At 52.7% G+C, this 17806-nt stretch overlaps 1 protein-coding gene across 2 annotated transcripts in view; it reads left to right on the top strand.

Moving 5' to 3' along the window:
* Nucleotides 1–17806, top strand: part of MGAT5B (alpha-1,6-mannosylglycoprotein 6-beta-N-acetylglucosaminyltransferase B) — a 55553-nt gene that overhangs the window by 35973 nt on the left and 1774 nt on the right. For both annotated transcript variants that reach the window (XM_052688146.1, XM_052688148.1), the window contains 13 exons: nt 55–128; nt 922–1089; nt 1540–1704; nt 2194–2363; nt 8935–9066; nt 9656–9789; nt 9922–10052; nt 10194–10199; nt 11159–11314; nt 11728–11874; nt 12941–13057; nt 16629–16703; nt 16868–17142. In XM_052688146.1, the coding sequence (XP_052544106.1) occupies nt 55–128; nt 922–1089; nt 1540–1704; nt 2194–2363; nt 8935–9066; nt 9656–9789; nt 9922–10052; nt 10194–10199; nt 11159–11314; nt 11728–11874; nt 12941–13057; nt 16629–16703; nt 16868–17142 (1750 nt within the window). The remainder of the gene's footprint in view (nt 1–54; nt 129–921; nt 1090–1539; nt 1705–2193; nt 2364–8934; nt 9067–9655; nt 9790–9921; nt 10053–10193; nt 10200–11158; nt 11315–11727; nt 11875–12940; nt 13058–16628; nt 16704–16867; nt 17143–17806) is intronic.

Raw genomic sequence — 17806 nt, 5'->3', positions numbered from 1 at the left:
CAGCCCCATCCGTTTCTTGTGTTGGCATCTGCTACCTTCCTTGTCTCTCTGCAGTGGGGGATGGCAGGAGGGACCAGTGCGAGGTGCCCAGGGACCCCAAGTACCCTGACTGCGCTGGGAAGGTGGAGGTGAGTTGAAGCTCCCCACATGCCCAATTGCCATGAGGCCACGGGGAGGTGTGAGGCTGTACCCGCAGCTTTGCAGGCAGCAGCAGAACCATCTCTGTGAGGCTGCCTCTCCTTGCCTGTACTTTCTGTGTTTAATGTCAGAAGCACGGTGAGGAGAAAGCGCTGTCATATCTTCTTTAAATATCTGGGGCACGGCTGGTGCCTGGGGAATAATCCCAGCATGGCACAGGAGCACATCTCGTTATGGTGGCAAGGACCTCCATTCTGAAGCAATGTCCTGGCTGACACTGCATGCTCCCCACACCTGCACACAGCCTGCCGTTTGGCCTTCAGTGTGATCTCTTTGTCAGAGAGCACATTTATGTGGGCTAATTAAAAACATTTCCCCTCACCCCTCCTTCCCAGCCTGCTGCTTCCGGCTCTGGGCTGATTCTACCTGAAAGGATGCTGAAGGGTATATTGAAGCAACACTGGACTGGGGCACGAGATCTTCCTCGTTCCCCCAGTGCTGGGCATCCTTTCTATCCACAATTGGAGTTAATTTGGAATGTAATTTAATTGTCGAAGGCTATAATTCGATCTCCTGTCTGGGTGATTGGTACATTTTACATAGCGGGCACAGCGAGCTGTCTCTGAGTAGATTTGGTGAATTAACTACAGGCTGGTCGGGGGGTGATGAATGGGGGCTGCAATCAGCGGCTGTTCTGCACCCAGAACCACCTCAGGGACAGCTGTGGGTGCGTGAGCTGGGAGTGTGGATGAGCCCCATTTGTGTTCCTTTGTCCCTTTGCAGTGGATGAGGGCCAGGTGGACTTCTGACCCCTGCTATGCATTTTTTGGCGTGGATGGCACCGAGTGCTCCTTCCTCATCTACCTCAGTGAAGTTGAGTGGTTCTGCCCTCCCCTACCCTGGAGGAACCAGACGGCCGCACCGTCCCCTCCACCGCTGCCCCGCGCCCAGGTAGGGTCCATGGGATAACAATGGAGTCGGGGCTGTGACAGTGGTGCCCCCAAGGCAGTGGTGCCAGCAGACCCCCAGCGCCCATCTTGATGCCACATGCAGGTCCTCTGCCACCTGGGATGCCACAAAGAGGCACCAGTTTAGAAAACATGCAAGTGAAACCACCCCTCTCTAATGGACCCTAATTGCAATTTTATTACAAGTGCTCAGATTGGACGTTAAGAGAAGTTTCTGCACTAGAGGCTGGTGGGCATGGAGCAGCTCCCCAGGGCAGCGGGCATTTCCCTGAGCCACTGGGACTTTGGACACCGCTATCAGAGTTAGGATTGAGTTTTGGGTGGTCATTTTGTTGGACTCAGTGCTCCTCATAGTGCCTTCCAATGTGGGATATCTCATGGTTATGTGATTCTGTGATGCCTGGTAGCAATCAGCAGTGCTCCATTCCTGCAGGCAGCTTTCCGCAGCGACCTGGCCCCATTGCTGGAGCTGGTGGGCACGGGCAAGGAGTCCCTCAGCTTCATGAAGAAGAGGATCCGGCACCTGGCCCAGCAGTGGCTGCGGGCAGCCCGACGCCTCGAGCAGAAGCTGAAGGGACGGCAGGGGGACCAAAAACATGTAGGAGCCAATTGCGTGGCGGGGTTGATGTGGGGATGAGGACATGGGGAAGTGATAGCAGCAGATCTGTGGGGTTCGAGCTGTGTTATCAGTGGGGTGGTCGTGGCCATGGCTGAAGAGCTGGGCAGGACTTTGGAGCTGGGTCCTGGTCAGCAGGAGGTGTCCATCCCTGGGTTGGTACTGGCAGTGAGTGGGGCATGAGGTGGCACATCTCCTTTCAGATGCTGGAGGCATTTTCCTGCTGCCCTCTAGGCCCCTTTCTACAGGGAGATGTGCTCTGCATCCATGGACAAACCCCAGTGTGCGTGAGGAAAATGGACCATGTCTGAAGATAGAGCTAGACACTGAATATTGGATCTCTGCTAATTGGACATAGGCCGCTTGTCCTTACACCAGAGTGGTTTCCCTGAGTAATTTCAGCCTGCAGAAGTGGAAAGGGACCAGCAGTCATTTTTGGCTGTCAGCAGCTTGTTGTCCCTCTCTCTGCAGATCCTGATTCACATCGGCTTCCTGACCGAGGAGTCAGGGGACGTCTTCAGCCCACGGGTGCTGAAAGGGGGGCCCCTGGGCGAGATGGTGCAGTGGGCCGACATCCTGGCTGCCCTTTTCCTGCTGGGACACAGCCTGAAGGTGACAGTCTCACTGAAGGAGCTGCAGAGGTTGGTGCCCTAGGATTCTATGAAACCAAAGCATAGTGCAGGCTGTTAGGGTAAGGCTTTGCCCTGTAATCATGGTGCTAGATCTGAGCATTACTGATGCATCGCTTGCAGCACACAGCATCCCCTGTGTCTCCTGTGTCCCCTGCTCCCCAGTGATGCTCTCCGCAGGTACACATGGCCCCATGACACAGCTGTCCTATGCTTCAGTGCATAGGGGGTGCTCAGCCCCCAACTCTCCTCCGGTGTTGTGTGAGCAGTGGCTGTGCTCTTTCCTTCCTTCCTCCCCTCCCACCCTTCCTGCTGAGTGGCTGAGTAAGGCTGCCAGAAATAACCCCCATCCCTTGCAGGGTGGTGGCTGCAGAGTGACCTGGGTGGGAATTGGCCACTGCTGGGACACTTCTGCAGTGTGGCATATGGAAATGCAGAGCAAGTGCAAGCAGATGGCTGCACCCAGCCACTCAAAGCACTTGTGTGGGCTCCAAGAGAGACGAATATTCAGCAGAAAAGGTAAAAAGGAGATGCTAACTGTGTATGAGACACCTGGGCTCTGCTGCATGCTGAGTTATGACCGGGCTGGTGGTGCCAATGGTATCACAAAGCTCTCCTCAGCTGCTGCAGGGGATGTGAGCTGCAGGGCAAGTGCCAGTGAAAATGCTGGAGGGGGCAGGTTGTGAATGGAGAACAGCCCTGTGTTGTCCTGTGGGCCGCCAAGATTTTGGGTGATGCTTAAGCCAGCTCTGCTGCATAATGAGCCGTGCTGGAAAGGGAGTGAGAAAAATAAACAGCGATCTTGGAGAGAAAGAAAAAAACACAATGAAAAAATCCAACCCAGCCCTTGCAGCATTCAGAATTAATGAACAGAATTAGCTCCTGACAATTAACTAAAAAAATTATAATCCTGGTCCTCGTGCAGCTTCTCAGAAAGGCGCAGGAATGCATTGCAGCCATCTCCATGCTGTGCCCCTGCTGGGTTGGACTGACACACTGAATAATGTCCCTGTGCCCGAGGATGGGTGAAGTTAATGGCTGGCAGGGTGTCCTTGTTGTTGTGTGGTTCTCATTTGTGTTTTTTGATGGAGAGCCTCATGGCGGTGGTTTAATGAGGGGAAGGAGCCCCTGCATTGCCCTAGGATGGGGCTCCTGGTCTTGTCTGGGTCTGGAGGAAGTCCTGTCCCTCTGGTGGATGCAGGGGTCCCTTTGTGGGGTGCTGAGCAGACTTGGTGCATCTGTCTCTTTATTGCTGACCTTTCAGAAACATCCCTGCTGTGGGGCAGTGTGGCTCAGAGCAGAGCAGAGATAAGCCCTTACACCACAGGAGCAAGCAGGAGACTTAGCTGAACAAGCGTGGTTAATAACGAGCTGTGCTACCATTAATCTCGTATGCTTAGCCAAAGCCCAACGGGGGTTTTGCTGCTGCGGGTGTGCAGAGAGCCTGGGATGCAATCAGCAGCTCAACGTGCAGCCAGCAGTCTGGTTTGGAGATGCTTTGCTCCATAAATGTGAAATGTTGACTCTGCATTTTATGCATTTCTCTTTGGTAACCCCTGCTCTCTTTGCAGCTCGGAGTTGTAAATGCTCCTGCCCAGCACGGCCTTGCATGGGTACCCGTGAATTATTCAGCATGAAATAACCTCTCTCCTGGTTTGTCTCTTTGCATTTCTGAGCTGATTTTTATACACGTATTGATCATTGGCAAGGGATTGCTAAAAGGTTTGCGTGCGCGTGCTTCAGCCAATAGTTACCTACGAGCAGCTGTTCATTACTAGTGTGTGTATTGATTGCAATGCAGCAGTGCTCGGAGGCAGTGGTCAGGATTGGGCCTGTAGTGCTGAGGATCAGGCAGGCAGGAGGAAGGAAGGCAGCAGTTGGAGGGCTGTTTCTGAAGGTGAATGCACTGTCCCAAACCAGTGCGTTGTTCCCCTCCCCGATGGGCAGCGTGCTGCATGTCCCCATCACATCCCTTAACCCCTTTGTTCCTGTTGCACTCTCTGTCTGTCTGTCCTGGTTGGGCAGATCCTGTAGCTCAGCACTTCCTAAAGAGCTCAATTACGGACACAAAACATCACCTGCTTCAGCTTTTAGCCACTCATTCGAGACCTGTGAATGACACTGCTGTGACCTACCAGAGCTGCTGAACAACATGCAGGTGTTTGTCCTCTTCTGTGAATTTGTTAGCTGCCTCCTGATGTGAGGCAAGAGGCAACACATGAGATTACCCAGTAACGGGCATGAGAAATTGCTGGGCACTCGTTAGCTGTGCTGGAACACGGCTGTGCCCTGGCTCCCAAAGAGGAGAGCAGCAGCACCAGGCTGCACCACTGCGCTGTGAGCCTATGAGTGCAGAGAGCTGAGCCTCTGCCTCCCCAGCCCCCCTGCAGACATGGCACGGTGGGCTCCTGCCCCATTCTAAATGCAGCTGGTGATGGGATGTGATGTGATGATGGGCACCGGTGGCTGTCATCATGTCAGCGTCGCCAGCTGCATGTAGGGATTGCTGGGGAGGAGAATGGGAGTGATGGGGAGCATTGATCTCGGAGGCGCTGAAAGGTGCTTTTGAAATTGCCCCCTTGAAATTAACTGCTCATAAGGCAGGACAGAAAGTCGAAGAAAACGGGATTTGATGCCTCGTGGGGTCAGTGCTTTACGAAGTGCTCTCGGAGCTTAATTGCTCTGGTGTCAAGTCCTGGGCTCATAATATGGGCCTTGGCAAGGCACTTAATTCTAGGCATGTCCTCGTTCCGTGCTGCCAGCCCTGGGGTGGAGGCAAGGGGCATCCCACGTGGGGCACAGCATGGCATGAGGCTTTGCACAGCCCCAGAACCACATCCCACAGCCGAAGCTGCAGCTCCCACTTCGCTGCCTGCCATACACATAATTAGAGCTGCTATTTTCCTGCGCTTTCCACCGCCGCTGAGGTGTACTCAGGCTGCAAAAAGGGCCATTCGAATGGAAAGGCGGTGTCCAGCTGAAGGCATTTCTAATTATGTTCTGGCAGATAAAAGCCATCTTTCTGTCTTGCATCTGTTCGTGTGAAAGCCCAGGCTGCAGGCATCACCATCCCTCTGCAGTTGGCAGACGCAGTGCTGGCATCACACAGACGGCCAGCAGTGGCCCTGACTGTGGGTACCGTGGTTGAGCTGAGGTAGCAAGAGGCAGTAGGCTCTGCCCAGGCTCTGCCAGCACCAGAGCTCCTGCTGCTCCCTATCCCAGGCAGTTCTTCATCTTTCCTAGGAAGGTTCTTTGTTCATTGCTGTATTTCCAACTAGAAAGAGCCATTCTCAGTGGCAGCATGTTTCCAAATGCAGGTTCATTTAGCTTCGCATTGCATCCTCGGTGTATCTTTGGGGCTCAGCTCTGCCCAGATCCCTTCCTGGCTCGCTCCAGTCTCTCCCATCCAGGAAGTCAAGTCCAGTCAATTCCAGTTAACTTCAGTCGACTCCAGTTAACCCCCTTTAATTCCAGCAGCAACAAGGGGTAGCTTTGAGATGTGCCAGGCAAGGAGTGGGGATGAGGGTGAGAGCGATGGGGAGGGATTTCCACCACCTCTGAGGTCTTCATCCTGTAGGAGAGGAAGGTGCATAAATTAGCACGAATTACTGAGCTGTTAAATTGCACTCCTTCGTGAAATATGTTTGTTTTGTAGCCAAATGAGGACTCGCTGGCTGGCTTTGGTGCCACTGCAGAAAGTTCTGCTTTAATCATGGAGAGGTTATGATAACCTTATTAACCACTGTGGGATTTAGCCGGTTATTGTTGAATTTTGAGTCATAGAGTCATTAAGGTTGGAAAGACCAAGAATATCATCCAATCCAACTACCAACCCAACCCCACTGTGCCCACTGACCACATCCCCCAGTGCCACATCTCCATGGTTCTTGAACACATCCAGGGATGATGATTCCCCCACCGCCATGGGCAGCCAATGCATCACCACTTTTTCAGAGAAGTTTTTCCTAACCTGAACCTCCCCAGGCACAAGATAAGGCCATTCCCTCCCATCCTGGAAGAAAAGTTTGGGTTAATTTGAAAATAGGTCAATGGGATGTAAAGACAAGCCTGCAATCATCTGAATTCAGATTGCCCCACACTCAGGAAGGGAATGCATCCCCTTGGTTGATTCAAGTATTTACAAGGGGAAAATAGCAGGACAAGAAGCTGCTCTAGATTTATTCTGGAGTGGGCACAGCTGGTGGAAGCAGCTGACAGAGAGGAGCTGGGCTCGCATCTGCCAGCACCGGGGGGAGCTGAGTGGGGGGAGCTGGGCTGCAGGGATGAGATGTGGGCAGCACTGCAGGCAGGTCCCACTGCGGGGGCTGCCTCCAGGTGTAGTGCTGGGGTCGAGCATTTCTCAGAAATGCTCACTGAGAAAGAAGCATTTGTGCTCATCAGTTCTATTTGCCTAATTTCAAACGTCGTTAACAGGACACGGTGTGGGGAAAATCATGGAAATCTCACTCCAACCATGAGTGAAATTGGGCTTAGGAGAAAATTAGTTGGCTTAACTGGCAAATGATGAAAGCCTTGAATAAAGGATGTTTAAATAAGGAGGAAAGGGGAAAAAATCCCACTGCCCAGGAGCTGCAAACCGGATTTGCATGATTAGAATATTAAAATCAGCGGTTAAAAAGTGTTTAGGAAGGATAAATAAACAGGACAGAGAGAAGCTTTGCTGGAAAAACACTGACTCGATGCTGGGAGCACGAGGGATGCTGCAAGCTGGGGAGAGCTGGCAGGTGGTGGGACTGAGCACATTGCTGGTGCCTGAGGGAAAAAACAGAGTGTATGTGAGCAAATGTGGAGTTTGTTATTGTATCTCTGTAACATCCTGGGCATCTTCAGTGCCTTAAAAATTCCTCTTCTCCTACTTGCTACCATTGGGCTGGGTCCCCCAGAGGGCTGGGTCTCCTCGCTGCCCTGTTTATCTCATTGAGGTAGTTCTCCGAGGTGAGAGCCTTTCTATTCCTGCCATCTTCTCAATCTGCTGTGTCATGCAAAATTGCCCATAAAAGTGATAAAATTGCAGCTTGTTTCCCCTGCGGCTGACCCGGCCGCTCTGCCCAGAGCTGGTGCTGATATTCCTTGTGACAGGAGCACTGAACCGGCTGCAGACACAGCTCTTTGCCTTAAATTGAAAATCTGTGCTCACCCTGGCTTTGGTTCCATGGTGTCGTTCCATGATGGCTTGTTCTGGAGTCAGGGTCACTCCTGGGGGCTTGAGGACACCCTTGGTCTGCTGGTCCCAGGCTGGGATGGGGCTGGAGGATGGATTTCCCATTGCACCAAACAATCTTTTATTCCTAAGAAATGAGGAAATACCTACAAGGATAGATGGGTAGAGCCTACCCACACCAAATGGGGCCAGCTTCCTGGGGCCAACACAGAATGGCCTGGGTTGAAAAGGACCACAGTTATCATCTAGTTCCAACCCCCTGCTATGTGCAGGGTTGCCAACCACCAGACCAGGCTGCCCAGAGCCACATCCAGCCTGGCTTTGAATGCCTCCAGGGATGGGGCACCCACAGCCTCCTTGGGCAACCTGTTCCAGTAACAGGTTCCCCAACATCGTGGGGCCAACAACTTTGGTTCTCTATGCTGCTCCTGTGAAATAATTGAGGAGTTCACATCTAGAAGGGAAACTGAAATCTAGCAGGAATATTGAAACTGAGGGATGGATCATTTGTATTTCTGAGCAAACTGCTGCACTGAAATCACAAGTACATGTAGCAAGGATCTTTGAGAAACCTGCTGGAGTTGGAAGGTGTCACATTTTTTCTTTTCTGAGGAGGAAATGTGGTCCAGACAAGCAGATGGGCTGTCGGGCTGACATCAGTAGTACACTTAATGGAACAGCTTTGGGGAGAGCGATCCATCAGTTCACAGAGGTAATTGAAAAGGGAAGGAGGCATGCTGCTGGTTTACCAGCCGTGCATCATGCCAGATTAATCACACTGCGTGTTGGGGCAAGGTAACTGATGATCTTGATAAAGAGATTGTGGTCAATCCGGTTTATCTGGATTTTCATAATGCATTTTATCCGCTGCAGAAGAGAAAAGGGGCTGAGAAAGGTTATTTGAAGGAGCTGACTGAGAATCCTAGGCAAAGGCCCGAAGTCTGACTGTCCTGGCTTTATTATGTTATGTCATTAATGGGGCAAAATCACAGAGTCATCATAGAAACACAAAATGGCTTGAGTTGGAAGGGACCTCAAACATGGACACGGCTGCCAACCACTCGATCAGGCACCAGGTCAGGCTGCCCATGGCCCCTTCCAACCTGGGGTGCCCAGCTTCTCTGGGACAAAGTCAGAAATATGAGTAAATATGCTCAACATCCATGGGCAGATGGAACGGAGAGCTGTTCTCCGTGCCCCCCGAGCACCAGAAGAGGAACCCCAGCCCATCTGGGAGCTCTGCCTGTGGGCAGATATTTGGGGCGAGGCTGTCCCTGTGTCTCCCAAGGAACAAAGACAACACGGATGCCATGGGGCTGCCAGATGACCCCTGGGAGGCACCCATCAGGGATGTGAGCACGTGTTCTTCAGAGCTGATCGGTGCCTCCTGCTTCCCTCCAGCAACTTAGGGGTGCCTCCAGGACGGGGAAACTGCCCCTTGACGAACCCTTTGCCTTTTGACCTGATCTACACCGACTACCACGGCCTCCAGCAGATGAAGCAGCACATGGGGCTCTCCTTTAAGAAATACAGGTGAGAACACCACTTCTTTCTCGTGCTCTACTTTTCCTTAATTAGCAAGCAAAGGAAGATCTCGATGACCTCAAAGGACAACAGGTGAGCAGAGGTTGCCACCCTACTGTGGCAGTGGGAGCCTTTGATGCCTGCAAGAGGCAGAGCCCCGACGCCGGCTCCTTCAGCACCGTGACAAATGTCAGCATCCCCTGCTATATCAGCAGCCAGGAGAATATGCAATTTAATTTAGTGCTGATAGTCCTGCTATTTATTATGTTTTCTCCCATCTCTTCCACTATCCTGCACAATTTTATTAGAGAGAAAAATGACAGGCAATGTTATTGCTTTTATTATAAATGCATTTGCTCTCGCATTCAGCTTGTTGTTTTGTTGTTCTTTTTTTCCCTCTCTGGTTTGATGTTCCCCTTTTCTCCTTGCTCTCGTGCTGGTAATGCCTGCCTCAGCAGTCCTGGGATATTGGGAAAAGCATTAGCAAGTCTTCAGGAGATGCGTTGTTGTGGAAACCACCAGGGGGACGAAAGCCCAGCAATGGGAAACCGCTCATTTAGGGCACGGGGAGGTGATGGGGTTCTGTCTCCTGTCCCAGGTGCCGTGTTCGTGTCATCGATACCTTTGGGACGGAGCCAGCCTACAACCATGAGGAATACGCCACGCTGCGCGGCTTCCGCACCAACTGGGGCTACTGGAACCTGCACCCCTCCCAGTTCATGACCATGTTCCGTAAGCACTGCCATAGGGACGCAGCGGGGCCGTCACGGGGGCTCAGGCGCTTTGCCGGTGTTTCACATCGCTTCTCCTCCAAGCTCTGGAGCCGCGGTCCCAGCTGTGTCCATCTGTTCTTGGTGTCCGCAGCGCACACCCCGGACAATTCCTTCATGGGCTTCGTGTCGGAGGAGCTCAACCAGACCGAGCGGCAGCGCATCAAATCCAGCAAAGTGAGCAGCATGGCAGTGGTGTACGGGAAGGAGGCCAGCATCTGGAAGGTGCGCGACTGCGGGCGCCGGAGCTCCCAGCGTGTCCTGGTCCCGTTCTCATCCATACGTTGCCATTCCAGGGCATAAAAGGAAACAGCTAACTCTTTCTTCTCTCTTTTTTCCCCTTGGTGCTCCATGGTGATACTCCAGCTGCAGGTACGGTGCTGCACCCTTGGCGTTAAAACCTCGCGTTTGCCTCTTGGGGCCTCAGCACCCCCAGGGAACAGGGTCTGCCCTCCCTGCCTGTGCTCTGCTTGCCAGATGTGCAGGCCAGGTTGCACTCAATCTTGGTTAGCTCGATTTGGGGAGGTACTCAGGAGACTTAAAATGAACATTTGCCTGCCTTAGCATTGCAAACGTTTGCCTCTCTTAGCCAGAAGTCATGAATTACACCTGTTTCCCCACACTGTGCATTGGGGTTTTGCTTAGGGTTGGTTCTTCCCACCAGCAGTGTTTTACTGTCAGCTCCCCAAGTCCTTTGCATTAGGGAATCGCCATCAGAACAGTGCCCAGTGGGGTGCTACCATACAATGGCACCCTGCAGCTTACTTGACCAGAAAGAGCTGGTTGACTTCTTCGCTCTGTATGCAGATCTGGCTGATAGCCATAGAGAAGTCTGGGATGTGTGGCTGAGTGCAGAAATGCAGTGCTCAGAGAGGCGTTAAGGCAGCGTGCACAGCTCTCCCAAGTTCCTCATTTTTACCTCCCCCTTCCCTCCCAGTTTGCTCTTTTGGGCAGGAGTAAAGTGAAAATACAGCATCCAAAGCACTGCCCCTTTGTGTTCTTCCAAGCAAAATAATAAAAAAAGAAAAGAGCAATAGAGAAATTGTTAAAATGGAAGGCTGCTTTGGAGAGCAAAAGCCTCCAAAGAAGAAAAATGATAACCCCCTTGATTTTCCAGGTAATAAAACAGGCGTGAGGATTAAACCCAAGTAAGAGCATCTTAGGGACTTGTTAGGTGGGATGTGAGGCTGTTACATCCTCACATCCCTTCACACACCCATCCACATCCCAGCTCGATAGCCCTGGTTTTGCAAACCCCCTGCACTCAGTGTGCTGCAATCCAGCAGCCTGTATCCTTAATACTGGCATCGGGGTGCTGTTTCCTTCTGCAGGGCAAGGAGAAATTCCTGACCATCCTCAACAAGTACATGGAGATCCATGGCACTGTGTACTACGAGACGCAGCGGCCGCCGGAGGTACCAGCCTTCGTCAAGAACCACGGGCTGCTGCCACAGCATGAGTTCCAGCAGCTGCTGAGGAAGGCGAAGGTGAGCTGCTCTCCTCCTTATGGGGGCATGGGAGCTTCTCTGTGCAGGGTGGGTGTGATGCTGGTAGCTGTGGGTGAGCATTGCAGCTTCCACAGCTATGAGCACCCCACTGGGCTGTGAGTTGTAAAGCTTCCCTCTGATGTGGAGTAGCTTCTGAGCACATTTAAGTTATGGGATGCTGAGCTGCATGGAGCTGCTATAGTGGCTTGCTGCACAGAGCAGCACAGGGGATGCTGTTGGTCATTGGGAACATTTCCTGTGGGGCTGGGGGATACCAATGGGTGATTTGGGTCACTGGGAGCCTTTCCTATAGGGCTGGGGGATGCAGGTGGGTGATTTGGAGCCTCTCCTATGGGGCTGGGGACTGATGGGTCTGCAGCTCCACATCACCAACCTGAGTTTACTCCCCACAGCTCTTCATCGGCTTTGGGTTCCCCTATGAGGGTCCAGCCCCACTGGAGGCCATCGCCAATGGCTGTGTGTTCCTGCAGGCGCGCTTCAACCCCCCCCACAGCTCCCTCAACCACGAGTTCTTCCGTGGGAAGCCCACCTCCAGAGAGGCAAGTGCTCGGTGGGGAGGGAAAAGCACCCAAGTGAGATCTCTGGAGAGATTTTCTCCAAATCCCAACATGTGAATGTATCATCTCAACGTGCATCTGTTGGATGGAAGGGGCTCTGCTGGGGGTTGCAGAGGGGGAGAGTGGTGCAGGGATGCTCACAGATCCCCCTCCAAAATCCAGTGCTCATTCCCTTCCGACTGTGCTGATCCATGCACATCCCTGAAATAGGGATGTGGAATAGGGGCTGCTGTTCTGCTGGTGCCTGAACCCCCTCAGCCCATTGCATTTTTGTAAAATGAGGAGGATATGGGGACCTCAGCAGTGCTGCAGGAGTAGGACACCCCTCCCAGTCTTGCCCATTGCTGGGAATTCAATCTAAGCGAAGCAGGAACTCTTTAAAAGTTAAAGGGTTGAGAAAATTGCCTCTTTTATTATTAATGAAGTGGATAATGCGGCACAGTTCTCACTCCCTGAGCTCGGCTGGGCTGTGCCACACTGTCCCCAATGGCTCCCAAGGTTCTGAAGTGCCCTGGGGTGTTCATGTGGAGGATGGGAGGAGGTGCTCACTGCTGGCTACAAATGGGAAGGGAGCTCAAGCGGGACAAAAAGAAAAGCATGCATGGCTCTGCTCCTAGCAGGTTCTCCTGCTTTGCAGTGCCTTCCAAGACAGCTCAGCATCCTCTCTCCTCCTGCTGCCAGGGCTCTAGGTGCCTTTTAGCAGTGTGAGGCTGGAAAAGCAGCATTTGGTTTACCAAAAAGGAGTGATTTCCCCCCAAACTGCTCAGTGAGAGGTGGGTGGTGGAGCATTGACATAGCACTGGGGTGATGCAGCTTCCAGCGCTGCCTTTTCTGGCGACCAACCTTTCTGTGCCTTCAGCAGCGATGGATTTGCTGTCGTTTCTGGAGCTGTGATGTGGTACTTCCACAGAGCTTTGCCATTTCGGGTGGTTTGCCTGGTTCGTGTTACGGTTACCTGAATTATGGGGCTGGGGGGTGGAGCTGGGAGCAGAGCATCCCAACCTGCAGGGGTTTCACAGCCGGAGGCTGCAGCTGTGCTGTGTTATAGGTATCCTCACAGCACCCGTACGCCGAGGACTTCATTGGGAAGCCACACGTGTGGACTGTCGACTACAATAACTCCGAGGAGTTTGAAGCTGCTATCAAAACAATCCTGAGGACCCAGGTGAGAAGGGCTCCCCAAAATGCGAGCCTCTGTGCCGTGCCAAGGTGAGAACAGCTCTCATCTCCGCTTTGCTGCGCTTGGGATGAGCCGTGCCCTCACCGTGACGGCCGTGCGCAGGATTTGGGGTGATGATGCTGGTGGGGTGAGCACATCAAACCGAGCAGCTGTGCGGTGAGGAAATGTGGAGTCAGTGTGGATGAGGTCACGTAGGTGCCTAGCCGTGATCTCCGCTGTTAAAAAAGGAAAGGTAACAAAAATAAAGAAGCGTTGTGAGGAAGCTGTGCTGCAGGCTGATCGGCTCCATCTCCGGATTTCTCCCCGTTCCCACGTCAGCTGCTCATACAAATGCAGTTGTGGTGCAGACACAACACATCCTTCCTCCTTTCCTTAATTAACATCTCCTACGTCGCTGAGAGGAAGGGGGAGAGCGGGGATGAGGCAGCAGCACAGAGAATGTGGCACCAGCCTGGGGTTGCACGGCTGCGGGGTTTTCTGGGCGTTTTGCTTTGCATTGTGGCACCTACATTGGAAATATGGCTTCGTGGTCTATCGAATGATGTCTCCGCGGAGCAGGGAAGCCTCCCAGGACCCTTGTTTTGGAGGATCCCCATTGCTTTGCTGCTGCTGGCCATGCCCCTGTAGGGGCTGCCAGGATGTCCAAGCCTTAATTCACCCCAAATGAATACAACCCAGAGCAGCGTGCTGTAACAGCTCTGCAGGGAGATGTTCCCATGCACCAAGAGGTGCAGTGGGGTCAGCCCACCACTCCCCTCTGCCCTTTGCTTTTTTAAAGGCCATCTATATATCCTCTGCAAGCAGAGCAGGGAGCGAGCGGAGCAAGTGTCAGCATCTGCCTGTTTGTTTCTTTTTAACATAGATATCTGTATAGAGATACTATCAAAGCAATTAAGACTAAAAGTTCACCCACCTTACAGCTTTAAAAGCCCCATTATTGGCTTTGGCTTTGGGAATCCCTCGGTATCTTGTTTTTAAAATACTGTTGGTTGCAGCAGGAAATGAGAACAGCTGATGGGTGTTGGGAACGGGCAGCTCAGTGCTCAGCCAGGTGGGAGGAACTGTTTTCTGCCTCCTTTTTTCCGGTAGCAAAACAGGGCGTTGTGTTTTCAGACTGTTTGGCAAATCTCTCCTTCAGAATAATCACCAGCCATTTATTTCTTTTGCTCCGAACGTTGCATTTCACCATTACTGAAATGAAATAATGTGTTTTTGTTTCCCATCTGCGTGTCTTTGCTTGGAAATGCCCTGCTAGGGAAACTTCTATCTGAAATGATGCATTTCCCTTTGCCTCACCAAACCAAACAGATTGCCTGACCTGAAACAAAGCATTTTTCTCCTTGCTGGGAAACACTGGGAATTAAAAACTGACCTGAAACTGGTTTTACTCTTTTTCCTTTTCCTTTCTTTCCTTCCTTTTCAGTTTCCCTTTTCCATTTTCTCTTTTCCCATTTTCCTCTCCTCTCCCCTTTTCCCCTTTTCCTTTTTTCCCTGTTCCCCTTTACTCCTTTCCCCTTTTTCCCCTTGTCCCCTTTTCCTTTCCTCCCCCCTTTTTCTTTTCTTTTTTTCCTTTTTCTCTTTTCCTCTCCCGTTTTTCCTTTTTCCCTTTTCCTCATGCCACTGAAAAACCACCAGCCACGCACCTTTGGCTTTGCACCTTCAAGGCAAATCTCAGCTGAGCACTTTCAGGAGGGTGGATTGCCACCCCCTGCTGTTGTGCCAGTGAGGAATTGCAGTTCTTTGCCAGAGGTTGGTGTGAGAAGGGCAGAGAGGTTTTCAGGCACAGCCATTTCTCAGCCTTCAGCTCTTTCCATTTGTCCCAGCACAAGCCATTTAACAGACCCAATATTCTGGTGTAGCGAAGGGAGAAGGCATCATTATATTAAAGTCAAATATACAGGAATATAATGGAAAATTATACATTTCAGCCTATGCTTGAAAGAGTGGCATATTAAACATCACAGCGAAAATAGCTGGTTCAAGTGCTTCCAGCCTGCTGCCGGGGGGCAGCTGACAATTGCATTATTTTTCTGCTCCTTACTTAGGGATTTTTTTTCTCCCTTTTCCTTTGGAACGAGGGAGGCAGTTCTGCGATACCCAATGGGGTCTGGAAAAAAAAACCCAAAGCACCTGTGCGTTTTGCATTGCATTCCCCACTGATGCGTGCAGGAGAGGGGTGCAAAATCCCTTCGCAAGAAAATGGCAGAGCATCACCCTGTGCAAAGCTCCTCAGCACTGCTGTCGTGAGTGCAGGGGTGAAAGGCTGAGCACTGCAGCCCCAAAGCTGCAAGACCTGGCCCTGGTTGACTGAGCAGCATCAGTGCCTGTCACGGTGTCAGCACCAATTACACTGCACACCTGTAATGAGACAGAGCAGCTGCGATTTCCAGCCTTGCTGAGATCTCAGGTGGGATATTTATGGTGGAGAGATGCTTAGAGGGATCTTGTTGGCAGGCTGAGCCTTTTGGAGCTTGGCTCTGACAGGTGCTTCAAAGGAGACAGCTATTTTGGAGGTGCAGAAAATAGAAGCAGCAGTGTTTTCTGGATGAATTATCTGGGGTATTTTTTACTTACCATCCGTCCTTTTCATAAAGCTCTGCAGAGATGCAGAGGGGAAGGCGGCCTCCAGAACCTGCCCAGCCCGTCCCACAGAGGATAGAAAATGAGGGGAGATGTGGGGATGGCGATGCTGCAGGGTTTGGTGATGCTGTGGAGTTGGGGATGCTGGGGGGTTTGGTGATGCTATGGGGGCTGGGGATGCTGCGGGGTTTGGGAACGCTTTGGAGGAGTTGATTTCGACACCGGGACACAAGGGCAGCTCTCAGGAGGGAGGTGTGATGTGGAAGAGCGGGTGAGGACCAGCAGTGTTTCATAACCCGTGCTATAAATACACTGGTTGTTGAAGTGCTGCTGGCTCTGCATAAATAGCAGGTAGGAACGTGGGGCTGTGGGGGACATATTTGCTCCACGGTCCCCACAGCCCTGTGTTGGCCACCAGCACCTGCAGGGGGATGGGAAATGCTGCCAGAAATGGCTTGCTTGGGAAACTGGGGTGTGGAGCAAGGTGACTGCATTTGAGCCTACTGAGGTGAGTTGAACCCCATTTAATCCTTCACCCTCTTTCTCTTAAACCTGTTCTTGCTTGCAGAGCTCTTGCAGTCCTCATTTTCTTCCAAAGAGGAATGAGGGATACCACGCTGAGTTCCCAGCCCCACAGGGGGTCCGATCCCTGCAGTGCCCTCACATGGCTCTTGCTATTTTTAGGGAAGGGAGATGAACTCATTCAGGAGCAGAACGACTTTGCTCCACGTCTCTCTGCCTGATGGTGGATGAAGGGCAGGAGCATCACCCACTTGGCCAGTGATAGGAAATGCAGTGATAATGGGAAATGCATCCCATCCCTGGCTTTGTGCTTTGGGTGCTGAGGAACGTGCAGTGGTGATGTGATGGGAAACATGCCATGGGCTTCGGTGCCTCAAGGTGCTGCTGTCAGAGCTGGAGCAGGGCAGGGCTTTGCCTGCTTCTTGCTTCAGTGCTGTGCTCTTCCCCTGCACAGGTGGACCCTTACCTGCCTTACGAGTACACCTGCGAGGGGATGCTGGAGCGGATCCATGCCTACATTCAGCACCAGGTTGGGCACCATCCCTGTTGTGCTGGGGGAGGAATGGGAGAAATGCTGGGGAGGAACCGCTGGGCCTGTGAGGTGTCCCCACCAGGGATGCTGAGTCCTGCCGAGCCCCACACCTGCGCATCGCCCTTCCCCTTCCAGCACTGACCTATTCCCTTCCCTTCCAGGATTTCTGCACCATGCCATCCCCTCCACCTCCTGCCAAGGCCCAGAGCCCCGCTATGCAAAGCCCTCCGAGCCCTCTGGCCCTGTCTCCCAACGCCACCCACCTGGTCTGGTCCCCGAGCGCCCGCCGGGACCCCCACGCCTGGCCGCCAGCAGACTCCCTGCAGGTGTGGCTGTCAGAGGGGCAGCATGCCTGCACCGAGACGTGCCGCCGCCGTGGGCTGGTGTGTGAGCCCACCTTCTTCAGGTTCCTCAACAAGAAGGAGGTGTTTCTGCAGTGAGTGTCCTCAGCGGGGCGGTGACACCTGGGGGGGGCTGCTGGAGGGGGCCCCCAATCTCCAGTTCTGTATCCCCAGCCCCCCTTGTCCTCGTGTCCTTTGTCCCCAAAAGCCCCTTGCAGCCACGGCAGCCCCATGCTTGCTCCAGCAGCTCTGTGCTTCCACAAGCAGTGATGGCATTGGCATTTTGCTGCTGTCCCGCTTCCACCCCGCTTCTCTCCACCTCTCGCCTGCTCTCTCCCTTTCTGTCCTTTTTACATCTTTCTCTCTGAAAACTGCATTTCGAACACACAGCGGTGAAGTTTTAATAGAGTATAAATCTGCCACCAGGCTCCTGGCAGTTCTGTGGACAATTAAGATGCCAACATTACCATTTTCGTCACGCCGGCCAGGCAGGCGATTGGAGCCCTGGTGACAGCTTTATAGGATGAATTAGGGCCAGGGCTTGTGTTCCCTTTGTGCCCCCCATCCCTGGAGCCAGGGCAGCCGTAGATGGGCTGGGGGAGCCGTGGAGGCATAGAGCAGGGGCAGCTTTTGCTTCCCCTGGGGTTTTTGTGGGTGTGTGTCCCCATTTTGCTGATCCAGGGGACATCTGAACATTCACCGAGGTTGGGTGCACTTCCAGGGGATGGCATCTGCTTGTGGAAGCGTGTGCAGAGCAGG

This window comes from Tympanuchus pallidicinctus, unplaced genomic scaffold (genome assembly GCF_026119805.1).
Source record: "Tympanuchus pallidicinctus isolate F22 unplaced genomic scaffold, pur_lepc_1.0 scaffold23, whole genome shotgun sequence".
Lineage (NCBI taxonomy): Eukaryota > Metazoa > Chordata > Aves > Galliformes > Phasianidae > Tympanuchus > Tympanuchus pallidicinctus.
This window is presented reverse-complemented; position numbering and strand designations above follow the sequence as displayed.